The sequence below is a fragment of the Buteo buteo genome, chromosome 2 (genome assembly GCF_964188355.1).
Source record: "Buteo buteo chromosome 2, bButBut1.hap1.1, whole genome shotgun sequence".
NCBI classification, from domain to species: Eukaryota; Metazoa; Chordata; class Aves; order Accipitriformes; family Accipitridae; genus Buteo; species Buteo buteo.
The window spans coordinates 33,510,906-33,532,251 of record NC_134172.1 but is presented as its reverse complement, the minus strand read 5'-3'; the positions used below and the strand labels follow the sequence as shown (position 1 = coordinate 33,532,251).

General features: G+C 37.9%; 1 protein-coding gene across 4 annotated transcripts; it reads right to left on the bottom strand.

Moving 5' to 3' along the window:
• Window positions 1-1,386: 1,386 nt before the first annotated feature.
• LRRC72 (leucine rich repeat containing 72) lies at window positions 1,387-20,753 on the bottom strand. Of its 4 annotated transcripts, none has more exons than XM_075050194.1 (9): window positions 20,627-20,753; window positions 18,781-18,854; window positions 15,291-15,360; window positions 12,302-12,383; window positions 10,755-10,868; window positions 6,972-7,061; window positions 4,795-4,956; window positions 3,511-3,538; window positions 1,387-1,943 (listed from the first exon to the last, which is right to left on the bottom strand). In XM_075050194.1, exons 1-9 carry the CDS (start codon window positions 20,654-20,656, stop codon window positions 1,778-1,780), a joined length of 816 nt encoding a protein of 271 aa, XP_074906295.1. In that variant the 5' UTR covers window positions 20,657-20,753; the 3' UTR covers window positions 1,387-1,777. The 4 variants fall into 4 exon arrangements, with proteins under 4 accessions (XP_074906295.1, XP_074906287.1, XP_074906316.1 ...); XM_075050186.1 differs by having other exon boundaries at window positions 4,795-4,959; window positions 20,627-20,751; XM_075050215.1 differs by lacking the exon at window positions 10,755-10,868 and having other exon boundaries at window positions 4,795-4,959; window positions 20,627-20,749.
• Between the last annotated feature and the right edge of the window lie 593 nt (window positions 20,754-21,346).

The following is a 21,346-nucleotide window of genomic DNA, read 5'->3' as shown; positions in this document are numbered from 1 at the left end:
ATCGAAATCAAGGTGTTGATCTTCCTTTTAAACTACAAAGACGAGGCTAATTCAAGGGCATTTACAAAGTGCACGGAACTTTAAGCAAGAAAAATAGGGAAGTTGAAAGCAAAAAGGAAGGAACCTATCATCAAAACATCAAAAAGGTGACAGGAATTATAAGATTTAACAAAGATAAAGTCCTGTATCTGGGATGGAGTAATCCCAAGCAGCAGTACAAACTGGGATCTGTCTGGGTCTGCTGAAAAGGACCTGAGGGTCCTGGTGGGCAGGAAGCTCCCCTGGAACCAGCATTATGCCCTGGCAGCACCAAAGGTAAATGGTGCAATTGGTGAAGACAAAAGTATAGTACAGCCAGCAGATCAAAGGTGTAATTACGCCACTTGACTTGGCAGTTGCTAAGCCTCATCTGGAATACAGTGTCCAGTTTTGGTCAACTCAGTTCAACAGAGACATTAAAAAGATGGAGAGGTCCAGTGAGGGTGCCACCATGATGATCAGAGGGTTGGAGGAATTTGGTTTGTTCAGCCCAGAGAAAAGATGACTCAGGGAGATCCAATCACCGTCTTACAATACCTAGAGGTAGTTATAGAGAAGAAGAGGGATGCACTGTCACGGGACACTAGACAACAGGCCCAAGTTGTTGCAGGTGAAATTCCATCTGACTATAAGAAAAATGCTCTGGAGTGCAATTAAACACTGAAAGAGATTGCCAAGTGGTGGTACCTCCCTCATTGGAAATATTTGACTCACCTTGACAGGACACTGGATAACCTGAGCTCAGACCTGCTTTCAACCGGAAGGCTGGACTAGGTAAGCTCCAGACATCCCTGCCAACTTAGACGGTCCTGTGACTCTGTGCTTAGGAGAGAAAGAAGGAACTCAGAAGGCAAGCCACAGGCTGAAGAAGGGCTTTGCTACATCAGATAGCGTTGACTTTAAGCCTTTGGCAGAATGGAGGGAGAAAGATGCGAAGAAATGTATTATTTTCCATCTATATGCACACTTCCCACTAGCTCCTTTAGTGGTAACACACTTTAGAAGCCTAAAGCGTCAGGTGTAGTGCTACAGCATTGTGTGACCCATGTGGTTTTAAAAGACAGTGTGTTAAAACCAGTCAGCAGTCTTGGGGCAGGGCATTGTGTATGTCTCTCCAAAAGGACCAATAAGCAGAGGCCTGCATCCTGGGAGAACATTAGCAGCCACAGACAAGAGCTAGGTATCAGCATGCTTAAGAGCTCTTGGTTCCACTGTATTGAGACCAAAGGAGTATCCTCATAAAACTAAAAGTTTTCAGTGCTTTCATGCAGCACACAAATTAGCAAACTGAAACTTTAATCCCTTAGAAATGAGAAAAGCTTAATGGTTGCTTTCTCCTATCTTTATTTTGATGGAGGAAGACAAATTACTGGTAATGAACACGGTAAGTCTAATTCCCCAGTAGAAACTATAAAGAATGAAATTCTTTTTCCTTAGTTTCTTAAAAATTAACTTGCAGTTTAGCTTTAATAAATTCTGATAAAAAAGTATGTTAAGAATTGCGTTTCAAGCAACTTATATTGTAACATTGCCACTATTTATCATTTGTTTTCTTAATTTCTTCACTCTCCATATTACACATCTGATGATAAAAGGGATGGTACACTAATACTTTTGCTGGAAGTTCATTTAATTGGATGCATGTTTTAGTGTACTTGTTTTATAGGTATTAACTTACTTAAGGGGCTTATCTCCACACTAGAGAGAGGAATGATTTTTTTCTTAAGGAAGAAAGCACTCATCTAAATTGGACTGTCAGCTTCTCATGGGCTGCTTCTGCTTTGTTTTCAAGCCGTCTTTCTTGACAGGTGGCTACTTTGTTCCAGTCAACAGAAGAAAATTCCATTAGAGATCTTGTCATTGCCCGTAGTAAAACGGCATCTTCAGGGTTCTCAAATGGTACTCTGCAAAAAGAACAAAGCAAATGCGCATTATCTGAATGTTTCCAAACTACTTTGGAGCTAATTTACTACACGCACTCTAGAAAGTGAAGTTAGAAGTCATGATGACACCAGCAGTGAGGATTTGAAAATTTAAAATTTTCAGGTGGTTTCCTTTTTTTACCATATTTAAGAAAGCTAAACAAAATGAGAAAAGGTCAGAATCACAGGATTCTAAGGAAAAAATCATGCTATAAATTATTTAAAATACATTTATAGTAGACTTAAAGATGTTCTTTTGCTCTCACTGCTTTTTTTCCACAAAAATTGTAATTGTTGTACACTTTTAATGCTCTGACTCAATGGAAATCATAAAACTAATTTTATGATTTCATAGTGATATAATATCCATTAATTCAAATGCATATTTATTTCACTGTGGATCTTTTAACTAACCACCATGCAAATATCACTTCTCCAAGCTCTGAATCTAGAACACTCTGAGCTTGTGTTGTTCATGTATCCTGCCAGAGCTGCAGTCTGGGAGAGAAAAGTGGCAGACACACAACTTCAATGCAGAATTGACAAGGACTGCATTTTAGACCAAAACTTTTTAACTCAGATAGATACAATATTAAAACCTGATCTTACAAGAACTTATTTCTTAAAGACGTACCTGCAGTAACACACACCTAATACAAACAGTAGGACTATCTCCGCCAAGTATAACACACTTTGTCATGAGAAGGTATAAAGCCTAAGCATCTACATAAATAAGATGGAGAGGAAGCTGTACATCCATTCTATCAATAAAGACAGCTAACTCCACTGAAAGCAGGTAAGAATTTTTAAACAGAAATTAACTTAAAGAGCTGTACTCAAAGAGAGTAGCTAAATAAAATCAAATTGCTAAAGGATATCATCATACGTAGGCTTTTATTATTTCCTTTAATAAATTTTTCAAATATTTTCATGTGTAAAGCTAGAAAGTAAAAACAAGCCTGATATCTGAAGTTTGTAAATTTACTCTTATAAAGATAGCATCTAAAATGTCATCACATTGAAATGCAACCTTTATACTGCCTCAATCTACACACAGAGATAAGAGAGATGTTTACATTTATTTCTATGATTTTGAAACCGAACAGAATAAAAGTAACTTCAAGTACAGACTAAAAAAGTTTCATTCTACAAGTCATAATATTTTCCAGAGAATATGTATTTTTGAACAGCCAGTCAGGACAAAGCTTTCTGGGCCATAATACAGAACAGCTATTCTGATGCTCTAAGACTTAAAGCATGCTTTTTTCTAGTGATCAGTATTGGATCTTATAAATAAATAACATTTTTATACACCCATTTCCAAATGTGGACTATCTTTCATTATTAAATTTCAGACAGCAGCGGGTAGGGTGTCTCATCAGAATAGTATAGAGTTGCAACTATGTTAAATACAAAGACCAGAAATTTTTTCCAAAGCTCATTTTACTGGACTTTTTTTCTGGTTAGGGTATTTTTTAAGCACGAGGAGAGGAAATTAAGTAAATGCTTCAGAGATGTAAAAGAAAACTAATTTAAAAAAATTACTTACTTATTTGTGTGATTTCCAAATTCACAACCTATAACAAAAAGTTCAAATTAAGACATTAATGGCTGTACAGCATTTTGACTAGCTGAGGATTACCATCCTGATCCTAAATTACTTGTTCAAATGAACTGAAAACTAGCAGAAGACTTGAAATGTTCAAGATCATCTTTTATTAAATTACTGTGAAAACAAGTATCTGTTGGTTTTTTTCTTTAAGTTTATGTAGTTCCTGTATTTCTTATATTTTATTTCCCGTAGACATACAGTTCCATGAATTATTTTTTTTTCTTTCACAGAAAAATGATGCCACTGCCTATATATGTGAATGATTGCATGGTAGTGATAAAGACAATTATATGCCTACCTTGATAATTATCAGCAAAACAAATAAATCATTAAATACGATTAACTATCCTTTTTTTCCCAGCCTTTTCAAAATTATTGTTAAATACACTGCTCTCAGGTTTACTAATGTGATATATATATCAAAAAAAAATTGCAGGTATTTTATTACTGTTCCAAACTTCATCTACACTACTGTTTAACATGCTACCATTTCAGTCATCTATGCACAATATTGTTTTTCTTATCGTTAAAACATCAAAAAAGCAGATGAGATTGTGTGGGATTTCAAGGCTTGTTCTGGATTGTCATACAGTACAAGTCACAAGGTTCCAGGTGGTATTCACCTGCTTTCTTGTGCCAGGATCATGCTGTCTTCCAGATCTGAAAGTTTTAAGAACTCTAAAAATTATTTATATGCTATTATAAGACATCATAAAAATATTCTCAGCTTGGAAAGCATAAAAAGGAATCTGCTTACAAAACTAGGCAACATAACAAAATTTAAAACACCATTTGGAAGAAAATACTTTCTTCAAGAGATTATTTTGTAAAAGCACTAGAGGGCATCAAAACTCTATGATGCTGATCACTGTCTGAGGCTAGAAGTGTACTGAGATGTTTTTAATTAAATAAAAGTAAAACTAAACACTCACAAGACACATATTGAAAAAAATGAAATTTTGTTTGTTCAGCTATCTTTAAAGAGAATTCTGTAACTACAGGGAGTGACTAGAACTTATTTGCCACAATACTCCTAGCAGAAGGATTAATTTATTGCCTGTTGCTGCTACTACTACTCGTTTTATGAAGCAATTTGGTTGAGTTCCTGATGCATTTATACTTTATTACTAAAATCGGTAACTTTTTATCAGGTGAATGAAAAGAACTTCTTTAATTCAAATCACCTAAAAATGTATGCTTTCCGTACATTATTATAAATACCTGAGGGCATCATCAGTCTTCTGGCTGGTTGACTGCACCTGCTAGATCCCACTGTAGCTCCCAGGGGTGTATTTACTCTCCTTCCAAAAGCTATTGACTGCACGGCACAAGACCTTTCAAGGTTATAAAGATGAAGCGCTGACTCCCTTTCTCTTCGTGTAACTGCTGTTAAAAGGGATATAAAATTTTTAATTTTTCTATCAACTGAAAATGCTGGTATTATCTATCTGCATGCAGAAGGTGGTTCACTTTTTTGTGCAGAGTTTTGTAACAACAGCAGTGTAAATCTGCATAATTTCACAACAATTAAAAATGGGAACATGGAGTGATACTTCCAAAGGCTTTGGGTGAAGCCCTGTCCAATAAAATAAAGGATTTTTTCTCTTGAGTGCAGTAGGATCAGAAGTTTTAAACCAAGAAACTAGAAAGCAAGACTTTTCATGCCATTTAAGTGAGATCTACTGCAGAAGTCAGTAAAGATTGGCAAGTTTCTTTTAGGAATAGCAAAACCAAGTCCTGGTTCAAGGCCAGTTCAATTCCCATTGCTCAATTACAGAGAAAACTGTAGGAGTGCTCTCAAATCAAAAGAAAAGCTTCAAATTTTCCTGTTTTGCACTTTAATTTAAAAAAAAGTTTTAAACAAAGAGTTTGAGACTGTTAAGTCAAATAGGGGATGTTAACTTCAATTATACGAACTGCATACTAATCTAGTACTTCAGCTATGGAACTGAAGTGAGCTAAAGGTTTAGCACAAATAATGCCGGCAGAAGCATTTTGAATTCAGGGAAGTTTTTAAGTCATGGTGTCAAGGGGAACAATTAGGAAGGAACTGCAGTAGCCATGCCTGGAGGTAACAGAAGTGTGAGCACATGTCTTGTGTAAAGGAGACAGCCAGGACTATGCTGTGGTAATGTTCCACAGATGGTGAAGAAGCTTTGTAATGTTAGAGAAACAGTTCACTAAAGAGAAAGTCCAGGGTACAGCTTGATACAAATTAGGGCCTCAAGTCTTAATCCAGGACTGATTACAGTATAACTGTATTTAAGAGATTAAGTCCAGGAACTTTTACAGAAGTGTTTCTAAAGTTGTAAGTGCAACATGTATTTTCCAGCACATTAAGCTTCAGTCATTGCTTCTTAGTCAAAAATGATCATTAATACAACAGTCTGACAGATGTGCCAAGCACAGGTGTAACACAAGACAAAATATTCAAGAGGCTGCAGGTACCAGTGCAAAATGAATGTGTAAGCAAATGGCCATGTGGTCGGATCCAGCAGCTCCTCACCAACCCCTGACACATGCTGTGGCCCAACCACCAGCCTTCCTTCATGACAGAGCTACACAGTCTGCCAGCCCCTGCAGATGTCCTGTGGCTGCCGTGCTCAAGTCCTGCATCCTGATTCTCCTAGAGACTGGGAGCAGGTTTTCAAGGTGACATTGTTTTTTCCTTACTACTTTCTTGTAAAGTAGAGCTGGGGTAGGAATCAACGCCTTTCTCAGTGCTCTCCAGTAATTTTCAGTCCTCCTGCTAATTACATAGCTCTCCAAACACTAGAGACAAAAATCACCAAAGTTGATTTTCTGAGTCCACCGTGGCATGTTTATGGATTGACTGATTTATTATCTGGCTATTCTTAAGACAATTTTTTTTTTTCTGTAGAATTTACAGTAGACAAGCAGTGGAAGCTCTCTTGATGATTTATGAAGATTTATATTTGAAAGCTTGGTCAGCATGTACCTCATCAAGAGGTATATGCATATACATATTTAAAGTGTACAGAAACATGTAGATAGCTGAGGATATTATCCATATCTAAGTAAACATGCTCACCCATGTGAATATACCAGTTTGAATGCACAAATGTAGGTATATGTTTCTAAGCACAGGCTTTTATCTGTCTTACCCCAAATTATATAGACCAAGATACAAGATAAACATAGACAATTTAAAAAGAAAAAGAAATCAAAAGCATTTGGCAAAGTTAACTGTTTATGCCATGCAAACTCTATTTGCTTGACAAATCTTGCAAAAAAATGGGTATCTGTTCATTAGATCTTTTGCTATATCAACAAATGCATATAAAAGAACAGGCAAGATTAATTCACCTATTTTTCCAAACTGATTAAAATCAAAAGCAACTGTCAATGCTTTCTGAGAAGAGGAACAAAATCCTTACACTTCCTGTCAAGGAGCTGTACTGAAGGAAGGAAGTATATCACATAAAGCCGGTAGTCTGGGTCTTGTGCCAGAGGGTTATGGAATAGGTCTGCAAAATGTATACAGAAAAAACAAACAACGTCACAAAAAAACAAACCCAGCAAAAGAAAAACAACTAACTTAGCAAGGCAGGAAAATTAAAGATCAATAGCAGCCAAAGATTTTGTACAAAATATTATCAAATTCAAATTGTTCTTCTGCTGGGTAAACAAAGCATAGTCTCCTTACACATGCAAAATTACTCAACTAAATATGGACTGCAAGAATTGGCTTATTGCAGGGTATGCAAAATACCACAGGCAAGAACTGAGTAAAGGTTCCATCATGCACTCCAAACCTTTGAAGGTTTTTTTTCTATTTTTTATGATATACAGACAAAACCACTAAGTGTTTGCCATTGATATTTTTATGTATTGTTAGGTGAAGCCTACTTTAAAAAATACTAGTCTTTTAGGTGTGACAGCTTAAAGGTAAGACACAAAATTTGTAGGGGGAGTTATTATAAAATCAGATGAGCTTTAAGACACCTAAGGCTTTATCATAGCTGATATAAAGATTTTATCCCATAGACACAATATAAAATGTAAATACCCAGTCTTCTGATGAGTTTGAAAACTCAAGAAACTTAAAGAGTGAAATGTTTAAAAGGGCCTAAGTTCCTGAGAACTAAGCTCCAAAAGCCCATTAGCAACTGAATAACCAAACCTTTGCAACACAGAGACAGGTATCAGTCCTGTGCTGCTGCTTTGCCAGATGTGGAACATTTGCCTAGCCAGAGCAGTTTGTTTCACGAGAGTGATATCTAAGGTTGATTAAAATAGAAACTGGCTCATTCCCAAATCAGCTAACAAACAAACAAAGTGTTGTTGGGTGGGGGTTTTTTTTCTAAATTAAAAACATAATAATGCTATTTTTATCCTTATACAAATGCTGGTCTTCAGAGACAGTAAAAATAATCAAGAGGCTGCTACCTTGAGATCAGAGCAGAGAAAAAAAAGTCTTAATAATTTTGACAACTTCTACCAAGGTCTACACTGGTCTGTTTTTCTTTTTTTGAAGAAAGGCTGTGGCTAATATTCACTCTAGGGTAAAAAATCCTGTTATATGTAATTTTAGCAGTTAGGGAGGGAAAGATGGTATTACAGAAGCAAGTAAGAGATACTAGAAGAAGAAAAAAGTCTTGAAATATTCCACACAGATTTGTAAACTACAAGATGCCATTTCATGTTCTTCAGGATAAGTATGACAGCCAAAGGGCTCACTGCTTGATGCAACTTAGCAGTTATTTTGAGGGTGCAGTAAGGCTAGAATGGGCATTTGGTATCTCTTACACAGAAAACACTTGTTCATGTATACAGAGGAGAACTTAAAATATTTTAGTTCTTTAACAAATTTTTAAAAAATCACTGTACTTCGAAGTAGCTAAGAGACCCACAAGGTGGCAGCAAAAGAAAGTTCCATTTTTACCAAAGTAGTATATAGCTATTTTTTCTAGAAAGTGCTCATCAGAAAGAATATAAGGTATATATCTGGTAAGTGTGTTCTTGAGTCAAGAAAATACGTGATAGCGTTCCAGAGAGAAAAAATGTTTCAGAAAGATCTCTAAAAGCAGGTATGTTTAGTAGTGGAATGGAATGAAGATTCAAGAGAGATTTTTCCAAGGCACAAACCAGGGTTGATACTAAGTATTTCTGAATCTGGATGCTACTTGGAGCACATCCCTCCTCATCAACACTGATGCGTAGGTTTGTTTTAGAGTATATGAATTTTTCTACTGCTCATTCTTACAATAAATCCAACTATTGTATGGATCAAGATGGTCTTATTTTACAAAACATCTGGGGGTCAATTCTTGGCTCTGCTATCTACTTTCTTGTCAAGGTCATGCAATTTCTACAAATTAGGGATAATGCTTTCTTCCTCCACAGTTTTGTCTGTTTTCTTTATTTGGAACATAGGAAAACAGTGTGCCTATCCCACATGGGGCAGAAAGGAACTACTGCAGTAGAAACATAGTGAAGAACAAAAAGAGTTTTCTGAGGTCTAGCAGCAAGACGTTATCAGCTGCAGATAATAAATCAGTTGAGGCCATTTACAGAGTACATAACAAAAATTCTGGATTCCAAAAGGGAGATGTGAGCACAAGGTGAGCCCATAAAGAAACCCTCCATATTTCTCAAAAGGCTGCACTCATGATCAACCCATCCAGTAAATCTTCAGAAGCTGTGCATTTTGTTAAACCAATAAAGTCCTGTTAATTTGAGAACTCATTATTATGAAATCTCTTTGAAACAAACACATTGACAATTTTTTCATGACTGCAAAGGTCAAAAAGGAATAACTGTAAAGGTAAGGTTATTAAAAGTTTCTTCCACCGATTAGCATTTACTTTCATATCTTTAAACTAAAGAACAATTTTTTTATCAGGGTAGGTTGGTATATTCTATACATTGTTTGATACTTCTCTTAAACACTTGCTCTTCTATGGTGGTGGCCAGTCCAATATGTACCCAATTTTCACTATGTCATTGTGATAGCCATTCATAAAAATTTGGCAGCACTTTGAGTATCTGCTTTTTGTCTTTATTACCCACAGACTGTTGCAACAAGTACAACAAAATCCTTGCTTGTGTTGAAGCTCCTTATTAATTTGTAGGCCTGTAACACTAAATTCAGGTGATTGGACCATTCATATATAGGATGTCTATCCAGACTTTGCCTAATCACTTCAAACAACTGCTTTCTTAAATGGACTATTTTTTCAATCTTGCATATAATGAAAAAAATTACAATAATTTGGCTGGGATGTTGTCTTCCTAAACACTTGATTTGGTTTTTAATTCTGGCACAGTGTCAAGTTCAATTAAAAGTGTACTTTTCAAGCCATATTTTCTTTTCCCACAATCAGACATTCAGTTTTCTGAATGCATAAGGAGGTATGGTTTGATGACATTCACCTCCATTAACTGTGTCACTAAGACGCAAAATTTGTTTCCTGTTTTCTCAAAGTACTGAGCGTTTGGCAGGACCTATGATGACATTCCTTTAGGAACCAAGGAAAATGACTGCTTGCTTTTTTACTTTCAATAGGTTAATAGCATATAATCCTACCTTCCCTGGAGGCTACTTCCCACATTGTAACTTAGTGGTGCCAACACCGTCTTGTATAACTTAATTTGAAATTTCAGAGCCTATGCTACTTTAATTTCCAGCCAGTATATCAGAAAGTACTCTACACTTAATATCTAAAGTATATTTATTCTTAGACTCCAGAAATTCAGTCTGCCAAAAAGATGCAGAAAGTAAGTTCTATGAGCAACAGAATTCACGAGGCAGGAATTTGGGTTCTATAACTTATCACTCACACTCTCAACAGCAGTAACACCCATTTCTCCACTCCCTTCATCTCTATGATAAATGTCATTGTGCTCCCATGTTCCCTTACAAAAAGGCAGCAGTAAACTGCTTTGACTGCCTCCAAGCTACTCATCCAGGAGACTAGCTAGCCAGCAGCCAAAAAGAGTTAACTTCTGAACTCATTTGGCAGTTTTTTCTTAGTTGAGGTACTCTTTGTGGAATTTTCATGTCTTAGAGATCTCTTTCTTCTGTCAAATTTGGTTGAAATTGACAATTAGCTTCAAAAGCTATTGGCAAATGATGCGGAAACGGACAAGAAACATCCTGATAAGAAACACTGAAGAACTACTGCTCACTGTTCTGTGAAATAAAAATAAGGTATTACTTAGGGTCTGCAAGCTTATCATTCCTTTCAATTCCTTCACTGTTTTGCCAAGTTTTTTTAACTGGTTGTTGTGAAGCAACAGAATCTGTAACGCACATAGGTGTTTCAGAGCACCTGAAATAAAATGAAAAAGAATTAATTATTCTCACCATACCTGGATGCCTTTCTTAAATAATTATTTTGTTATGCTGCACACTGAATTTGATACTCTAGTTATCCATCTATGCCTGCCTTTTGGTATCACCTTGCATGAAATTAGTAAAAAAAAAATTATCTGAGATTTCAATATCACTTTCATCTTTCTAGTCACTCCTTTGAACACATGCCTAACTTTTTTCATTCCAGTTCCTTCCATTTGTCCCCATCGCCCTTGCCTCAACAAATCATCAACTGCATCCTCCCTTCTTCCTCCCTTCCTTCCTCCTATATCCCAGTAATCTTTGATTAATTCATCTTCACTTCCTTTTACCCTGACCTAATATTACCTTTGCCTCACAAACAATAAATAGTGAATTCCTCAGAAAATAGTTCAATTTCAAATAATTATTAATGTATGAAAATGTTATTAGAAAATATTGTTGTGGCTGACCTAGACTATGCGTTCACATGCTCACATGACATCAGGCTTAGACATTTCATTTTCCAAATTCTATACAGTATTTCTTGTCCACATTTCTCTACCAATGATACTTGCCCTTCTGTTTACCCATATCTTGTTATCTTCTGTATTGTCTCTTGTGCTCATTTTCTTTCTTTCAAATATTCATTTTTCTCAAAATCTCAAAGAAACTAATCAAGATCATTTCGCATCCCCACATTTTATAGGGATAGAGAAAAGTAAAATATTAACATTTAAAATGCCTAAAATATACACAAATTTATTATGCTTTGGCGTCTTCATTCACAAATTCACTACTTTGTACAGCCACTTTAATCTACAAGAGCAAGCAAAACCAAAATAGAAGTATAAGACAGATGCAATTTTACAATAAAACAGTTTTGCAGTAACTTTGCAAAATACTTCTGATTATAAATGTAACTATTTCATGAAGAAACTGCAGAACCTTAGTGACTACCTTACAAGCAGGATAACTTATTAATTTATTACCTTTTTATTTTAACGTTATGTCTGTCAGCATTGCTATCAGTTTTTCATCATATAAACATAAATGGCTCTCAAAAGGTATTTCTGTCTTCTTACAGAGTACCTGGCCAGCAAGAGGACTACAAATCATCACGTAAAAAGAGCTTTGCATGTTCACTTTCAATATGAAATATGGTCATGTAAGTTCAAAAATATTTTACAATTGCCTGACATTAAAGTGAATGACATTTCATCCCTTTGACCAGGATAAACATATCACCTTATTGCCACTCCAGTATTCTGGAACAATTAAATCTCTACTAATTAACATGTATTGTTATGCACACATAGGAGCTTTTAACCATGTTACTTGCTGTTGTCCACTTTTGTAAATGTGAATGCCAATACACAGAAAAGAAAGTATAGGCCTCTGCTCAACAGTATAAAAAGGGAAGACTGGTACCTGATATATCTGTCAGTTCATTATTGTTGAGATAGAGTTCAGTCAAGCAATAGTTTTTGCTCAAGAAAGTTAAATCTTGGATCTGAAATTAGAGTTAGGAAAACTGTTATATGTCAGCCTAAATTTAATTTTGGAGAAGTATAAACATGGCCTCTTGAAAACTGTTTAAATATAGGTAGTTTCTTATATTTCTGTTTAAGACTCTTGGTTTAAGGATTCTCTTGATAGCTGAACATTCATTAGAAATACTAATTACACATCAAATACAGCCTTACCTAATTTTTTTAACTACAAATTTAATATATATATTTGGAAACAGATTTTATTGAATTACTTCTCTTCACATTTTCTTTTACTTCTATTCACATTTGAAGTATTTTTTATTGTGAGAACACCCTTGTAGGATGTAATAATTCTATGTTGATTTAAGAATACTCCTGAAATATATCCTTGGAATAAGCCCCGCATCTAGTTTTAAAATTATTTCTTCATCAGCAGGTCCAAAGAGCATATATTTGTCCTAAATTTCCAAAAATGACATTTACTCAGATATACAGAATCAATTACAATGACAAAAAAAAAAAGTACGTAGGGGTATATTCCCAATAGTTATCTTCAGTCCCTATGAAATCTCATCCCCTTGCTTGGAGAAGCTCAGTTCTAATATTGTCTTGACTTCAGCGCAAGGTAAAGTATATGCAATGGGATACCAAGTTGACCATTATAATAGTTGAGAACTGGGAGTACTAAAGGTGCCTAAGTATTTATTCTACAGTTCAAATGCAAGAACAGCAAACAGAATTTTATTCCTGACACTACTTTGATTTCTGTGATGCAAAGCCATTTGTTAGTGGGGGAATGATTTCAGTCCTTGAATTGTGCCACTGATTTTAAAATAAATGTGCTTTGCTCTGTGTATTAACAGTATCTGAAAGTTGGAAGGAGGAGAATAAGACAGAGGTTTTTCCATTGCTAAAGTTCTCTGAAATCATCTGAGAAAAGATACTTCAAAGTTCAAATTAATGCCATTCTCTGAGTCTTGCTTCACCTCAGAAAAACCTGGTTCAGTGAAAATAGCAGTATTCTACAAATAAAAAAAATCCTACATTTCACAGTGATTACTGTATCTTGTATAGTGTAAAGCCCACACATACCTATTGTATATAGCGGTGTTTCTCCTTCCTTGATGAGATTAGGTTTTTTAGGATCATCTGAAATTTACTTTTTTTTGGTGATAAAATTATTGTGATGCATTTTTAAGAACAGAAAAAAAAAAAATCTCAGATCTTCTGAGTTCAGAAAAATATGCTCCCCATATTAGACCATTTAGCTGGGACTTCTCCTAAGAAAAGCCACTGAGTGGCTTCTCCACACAAGTTATACAGAAAATGACATTTCCACACAAATTATATAGAACAACAGAAGAATGCTCTTTGTCACTGCTAGGTAGGAAAGTGAGATCTGTGCAAAAATCAGATTTATCTTTTATGGTCAGCAAGATCAGATCTGCTTAGTCATCACACCATTTCTTCTTATTCTTTAGTGTCCTTTAGAAATACAAGAGAAAGCCTTATTATACCTGTCATTTTAGTTCAACCTTTCAATGTATCCATATTTTTGCTTTTTTTGAAAATAGTTGGATAACCACAGGTCTTTTAGTGAAGTCAACATAAGATGCTATATAATTGATATTAGCCTGGGGCAGCAGATACACATACACTCCTAAGTGACATGGAATGTAAATTTATTTTTTCTGCTGCTCACAGAGCTACTTATTTACCTGAGCAAACGATTCTGGTGTTTTAAGAATTTGAGCCCATTGTGAAAGGCAGGTAAACTACTGTACAGCAAGATATTTAAAAGCAGGTTAGAAATTTGTGGGTTTTATCACTTTACTTGCTTTTTAATTACCAGTGGCTAATGGTGAAGGTTTGGATTCAATTCAAACATTTAATAATGGTTGGCTATGTATTTGGAGATTTCTAAATCAGGTAATTCTGCTGCCAAGTAGATGATTTTGTATGAGATGCAATGTGCTTAGATTTGGCTGGAAACTGTAGTGTCCGGAGATTTTGACAGAGCATTGTCTTAAAACCCCTACAGGATATAATAAATACTATAATCTACATTTGCACAGATGGAGAAAGTAAGGCATGTGGTTTGTGTAATTGATTTAGGACCACACAATGCATTGGAAACAAGATAAATTAATGTGGCCCAATGCCATACTCTAATCACTCTCCTGGAAATCTCTCTTACATCAAACAAGTGTAGGTGACGCAATGGCCTGCATAATGGCAGAAGATACCCCATCAACCCTAGCATTGCAGTGCTACTCCCTGCGCACAGGGAAAAGCACATTTGAAAGAGTTCTGTGTCACCTGTGTTCATGAGGCCAAAAAGGAGTCTCACCTCAACCACCAGCCTGCCAGGAAATAAACTATGCATGTCTGGAAGGGCATAAAAAAAGAGCTACGCATTTCCTGCAGTCCACTCCTTTCTTGAAAAACTAGGAAGCCCGGAAGTTGTTCTAAGAATACCTTACAGCCGTTATCACCCCTTGGTCTGTTCCAAGAGCTGCCCACTCTGGTGGGCAGGGTATACTTGCTATGAGCTACACTGGAAACTGCTATCCCAGACCTCAGGTATCAGTACGCTATCAGGCAATTTTGCCAATAACTCAGTTCTAAATACACTCAATCTTTCTTTTTATTGCTAAGGTATCATTGCAAAACCTCAGCTTCTTAAACACACAAAATTTATAAATGTGATGTGAATCTAAAGGAAAAGATATCAGTTCATACTCTGTAATGTAAAAAAAATACTGTTTCTTCAAATCTGTCATATTTAAATCAGTTAAATCTGCCTGGAAGTTAAAAATAATTTATTTGCTTGACAATTATATAATACTTTATGTTAGAGAAATTATGAAATAATAGTCAGAGAGTCCAGATGCATTGTTCTGCTCTTTAAAGGAATACCTTATTACCTTATTGTTGTTAATCCACAAATACCTTAACCTATGAAACCGTGAAAGACTTGGGACACTTCTTAGTCCTCTAGTGGAAGAAAAAAAAAAAAAGAGTAACAAATTTCTTAGCATTAATGGAGCTTAATCACTTTATAAACAGTTGAATTTTTTATAAATAATATTATACAAGCACTAAAAAGCCACACTTCTGTAGAAACCATAGCAGAGAAAGACATAAAGAACAAGATGGCAGAGACAGTGTAAGCATTTTACACACCTGAAAACATAAAGCAGCAGGTGGCAAAGAAATGGGAACAAACTGATACATTATTTTTTTTTCCATAACAGCATTTATTTTCCCTAGGACTATGAGTCCCATGTACTTTGCAGTTTGTAGAAATCCTGCTCAAAACATGGGGGGAGAAGTTTGGCACCCTGGGGACACAAACCTAAAAGGAAAATTGCTTTGAAGGTGCAGTGTGGATTGCTCAGCCACAGTGCCAGAGAAGCCAACAGAAGACAGACACCAAGCACATGAATGTAGATTTCCTACTATTTTTCATATTAGTGCATATTGTGAAATCTTTTGCCCTTTTTTCACCCCTCTTCTCTCATGTGCTCATATAAACTTAGTATTTACTCATATTCATTAACACTCTTGTTTTAAATCAAACTGCACATCCACTGAGGCTGGAACTATCTCCTATGTACTGGTAGGGTTTTTTTGCTTAATTGTGTATCTAGCACTTTGAGCTTGCTAGTGTACTATAAATAACAAATTACCTAGTAAACAGGGAATATTAGTGAGCTGCCAAGTAATCTTCACTAATTGCTCCTCCTTATTTTTCGTTGCTTTAAATAAATGTTCTTGATTTACATTAGAACAATTATAGATGACCTTTAGATGACAAATTTTAATTGACATAAAACTTTCCTCGTGGATTTTAACATGTAAGACTAGGGACAGTGTTTCAGAAAGAACTAATGGGATTGATAAAAATTAACCTCACAGCATCAGTCTAAAATGATCTGCTTGTTTTCCAACTATGAAGTTTAGTCTCTAATTTCCCATGGTTTGTTTGGTTTTTTTCAACAAACTCTCCAGATACAGACAAAGGGGGAGTGGACACCTTTTGTGATCTTGCATTTGAAAAAAAAATCTGTCAAGGGCAAACCCTACAAAGCTAAGGTACTTTTATTCTCCTGTATTTCTGAAAACCAGATTATCCCATGCTGCTACTTTGTTAAACTGTTTATTTGGCTTCCTCAAATAAGCCATAAAAACAAACTCTGAAGATACATATTTATGTGTCTATTGTCACAAGTAACAAGAAAATACATTACTGCAAGTAGTAAACACAAGCAGATGTGTGTTGACAGGACATAGAGAGCTCTTACAGAGCTACTATCTAATTCTTCTGTATAGTTCTATCTGTACACCCCTGAACTATTTTTCAGGTAGCAAAGCCAAAATTACCCTCATATTCTTTGTCACTGCTGTTCTATACCTAGTTTACAGGTTTACATTTTAACTGGCTTTACTCCCTCTCTGGAAACAGCCTCATCTTGACTATCTCCAAGCCTTGATCTGTTTTGGTTTATTGTAGTATTAAGGCATTTAATTTGCCCCGGGTAGAGCTTAATTCCCCTAACATTTTAAAAGAGCCTGTCCCTTTCTATATGCCTTCCAGACTTTGCACGTCTCTTACAAACTGATCCTTTTTGGCCCGCAGCACTCTTTTCTTACCTACTGCTAAGTTAATCAGGATGACAGCTTTCAGTGTCCAAAAGTACATTTTTTCATGTCCCTTTAATAGTAGTGGTTTAAAAATATAAACTCATTCCCTCTTATTTGATTGACTTTAATTATTATTTTTTCATTTTCTTATTTCAGCCAGCAGAAAATTATGTCAGACCAACAGTTAAGGAGGCATGATCTGATACTGAGATTGGCTGAGGTTCAAGGTTTATATAAATTGGTATAGAATAAAAGGAATTCACTTCTCTCCAATCATCAGAGAAGCCAGCTTGCATCATCTTTCTCAAAACGTTTTCATGGGAAGACAGATCACTTCTATATCTGCCATCTGAACATTTCTTTTTATTCCATACCAAAAAATATTTCAAAGCCAGTGAGAGCACACATTTAAGTATTTAAAATCAGAAAATGTGCCTATTAAGACTGTATACACAGTTTTAATTCTTTTACACATACATATTATAATAATTTTCTTGTATTGTTTAGAAAATATACATGTGCATCTTATAATTTTCTCATTATTTACACTTCTCACTTAGATTTTATGTATGTTTTCTTCTTTCTAAAATACATATTTTAATAATTTTGACATTAACTATATGTTTTACATTTTCTTTTCACAAACCGTCAAATACTTTCTTGATGTAAATCAAGAGATGTGCTAAGGAATTTAAAGATACTAGTGGGTACATTTAAATTTTCAAGACCACTTGATTTCCACTAAAACCAGCTAGACAACACTGAAATCCCTTAACACTTTTTTTTTTTTTTGCATTCACAGGACCTAGAGACCTTGAAAACCTTGACCCTGAATTATTAAACTACATTAGTTCTTTATATACGGTATCAGCCATACAAAGAGTAGATGCAGTTGTGAGGCTGCAGGCAGGTATGCAACACTTGGAATTATGCCCTGGCCAGAAATTCAAAGTATGCTTTCCAAAAACTTTGAAGTATGCCCTGTCACGTATCCATCGTTCTATGGTAGCCTCTCAGCATGTTCATCCTACAACATACACCTCTATCAACCTAGATCACCCACAGGTTCATGAAAGCTTTGCCTTCCTTCACTTAGCATGGTTTATTCTCCTCATCTGCCCTACATCTTAAGCTGTTTCATAAAGCTCTCAGAGGAGATCAGTTCTCTGATCAGTACTGCCAGACCCAAACAACTGTTCTTGTACTCACTTCATGTTGCCCTGCCCTCCCTTCAATTCTTAATAGTAGAGATGCAGGTAATTTCAAAGGTGCTACCAAGGAGTTTTACTGTTGCAATAACAGATTTCTTCAGGGAGGTCAGAAATTTGGCAGTTCTTAGACTGGGCAGGTCCTGTGTTTTTTCATTTGCCTTCTTGATACTCTTTCTACCCAGCCTTACAAGCCAGTTAGAACAGGTAGAGATCAGCCCATTAAGCCTCACTCCTCTGCTCCCTGTGGTAGAAGTTCATGCACAACACTGTGAACTTACAGACCCTCAAGCAATTCTGGGTTGCTGGAGAAGGATTGTGTATCTAGGGCTGAGGCAGCTAACTACTTCACTGTGAGTATAGCTCTGCTGTGTATGTTGGTGTATCTTCACCATTTCTTCCTTCACACCATGTATGAACTAGGTATAAATATGATTTGCTGATATTTCACATATAAATGATGCTCAGAGAGTATCTGATACAGAAAGCACTATGAAAGTTTACCATTTACTGTGTACTCTACTTTTAGTAAAAGCCAAACCACGAAACATATTTTACTTACTGTCCAGCCAGATACAATACCAAGACATCCACATTCCTCTTAAAGCCACAGATCTTCAGCTGGTTTTCTACTGCCTGACAGTATACAGTACATTTGTCAGCATAATATACTGCATAATTACAGATTCATTACAACATATACATATTCAGTGTCTAAATTAATACACACACCAAAATTAATATATGCATCACAGCATCTCGCAAACTATAACATAGTCTAAGAGAGACAAAGAGATATTAAATTAGCAGTCTCTATTTTACATTGATAAAATTACTCCAACAATTATGTTACACTAATATTCTTTTCTAGTGGAGAGTCATAGCTCATAGACATGAAGTGAAAAAGTATGTTGACTGGAGAATGGGCTTCTCACTCAGGTCAGCCAACCCAGTACAAGCGATCAACAAGAAAGCTGCTTACCTTGCAATACAGTTGCAACTTTATTTTATGCAACTTTACTTCATGCACATGACAAAACAGTGCAGCCAGAAACTCTGCTTGTACATTTAATGTTGAAAAATGTAGGCATAATTTTGATTTTCAGAATATATTACTGATGTGCTATAATTTGTAAAATCGATGAATCCTAGTAACATAAGGATTATGGATCTCAGTTACTAGTGGTTGATAAAAAGTAAAATTCTATCAGAAAAAAAAGGTTTTAGTACATGAGTTATTATGCCCAACATCATAAAGATCACTGTTGTTTAAAACACAAAATTGATGCGACTTTGCAACTACAAAATGTCTTGGAAGCACCAACAGGCATGCCTAGAGCGGCCTGTTACTGGCTGCACAATCACTCCAGCGCGTTCTGGGTGTATTGAACATACGTAAAATAACTGTGGGCGCACTCGCAAATGTGCCAGACCTGTCTGAACAGAGGAAGCAAGTTGCTCAGGGACTTGCGGTGCGCACTAGCCGCTTACTCCACACAGCTGATGGTGGGACAGTGGCCATTTGCCCAGGAACTCGATATGGCCGGCAGCCTGATTGCAGCTGCCAAGTAGGGGAAAAATCTGGGACAAACGGCCGTATTGTTCTTCCTACACAGGCAAAATCTGCAGACGGAACAAGAAGTGCTATCTGGAGAAAAGCAGCTGTGCGACAACCCCAAGCGCGTTGACGCCTGTCCCTGGGACTGCAGAAGGCGCACGGCTGCCGGGCGTTACCAATGGGGAAGGCACACCTACTTCGGAGAACAGAAATCCCCGATGCTACGCCAGATAGTCAAGGGGACCGTGCCCCGGGATCTGCATTCCTCAAACTCCATTATCTGGGGTCTCACGCTCTCCCCACGCCGGGAGCCCCCTTCCCAGTCAGCCCCAGCTGTCCACCACAGCAGCCCGCGGCCCCGGCAGGGCCCGCAGCTGCTCCGGCAGAGCTCAGGTGCGCGGCTTTTCCCGGCCAAATCCCTCCCAGGCAGGGCAGGCTGTCGCGCAGGGCTTGGGGCCGGCTCTCTCGGAGGAGCCGAGCCGCCCGCTGCCGCCCCGGGGTGGACGCGGGCGGGGGGGAGATGCCGGGGCCGGCCCGCGCTGCCAGGGCGAGCGGGGGAGGTTAGCTCCTTCCGCCGCCGCGGGAGGACCCGAGCACGCCTTCCTTCGGTATGCGGCAGCGAGCTTTCCCCTCTCCTTCGCGCCCGGCAGAGCGAGGGGGCGAGGCCGGCGCCGCCCGCCTGTGGGGCCGGGCCGGGGGCGCTGCGGGGGCGGGCGGGACGCGAGGGGCCGCGCCGGGGGGCGGCCGCCGTTCAGCGCGGCGGCGGGCGCCGGGCGGGAGGCGGGAGAGCAGCGCGGGCCCTGGCGGCGCGCCGGGGCGGGGTGTGGGGAGAGGTCGCCGCTCCGCTCACCTGCCCGCCGGCGGTGGCGGCCGCCGCCATTTTAGAGTCCCGTTCCTAGGCGGCCGGGGGGAAGGAGCGCGAGCCGCGGGGGGCAGGCGGGGGAGGGGGCCGCCCCGCGGGGGTGACAGAGGGTGGCCTGGCGTGGCGCAGACAGTGCTGTCTCGGCGCTGCCTTAGAGACGGTGGCACCATTTTAACACCGAAACGGGGGCTGGGCCGCCCGACCCTGGGCGTTGAAACAGACAGGGCTTCGTGTCGGGGGAAGAAGGTGGGTGGCGAGCGAGGGGCCCCTCCCCGGAGAGCGGGGGCCCGGGGGTCGGAGGCGGCGATGCCCGTACGGCAACGGCTGAGGGAAATGGAGGGAGACCTGCTTTTCCTCGGGAAGTCTTCTGGGTCGTATTCCCTCACAATCCTGAAAAAGTGTGCTGCCTTTTTAAAAAAAAAATAAATCCTGTGTGGATTTGGGTTTTTGTTAGTTTTAGGGGTTTTTTTAAAAGTACAAATCCTATACGCAGGTATGTATATATGTCACTTACAAAGAAAACACTTGTGACTTTAATTTACAACTAATCCACACCATATGTATTGCTCATTTGCAACTTGCAAATCACCTTGGTGCCTGAGGAAACGTCTTCCATGCCCACTCCTGGAATGGGCCCGCTGCTGCGACAGTGCATTTGGTTGAGTTTGGTTGTAAAGTAACACAAAATGTTTATGACATCCACATGTG

Bases quoted from the DNA above. Each gene is read 5' to 3' on its own strand.
- LRRC72 (XM_075050186.1), bottom strand. From the start codon at position 20,656: ATGGCGGCGGCCGCCACCGCCGGCGGGCAG. The intron at 7,062-10,754 runs GTAATACCTTAT...TACATTTTGCAG, and splicing joins GATAAGCTTGCAGACCCTAA to ACCTATTCCATAACCCTCTG. The intron at 1,944-3,510 runs GTAAGTAATTTT...TTCTTTTTGCAG, and splicing joins TTTGGAAATCACACAAATAA to AGTACCATTTGAGAACCCTG.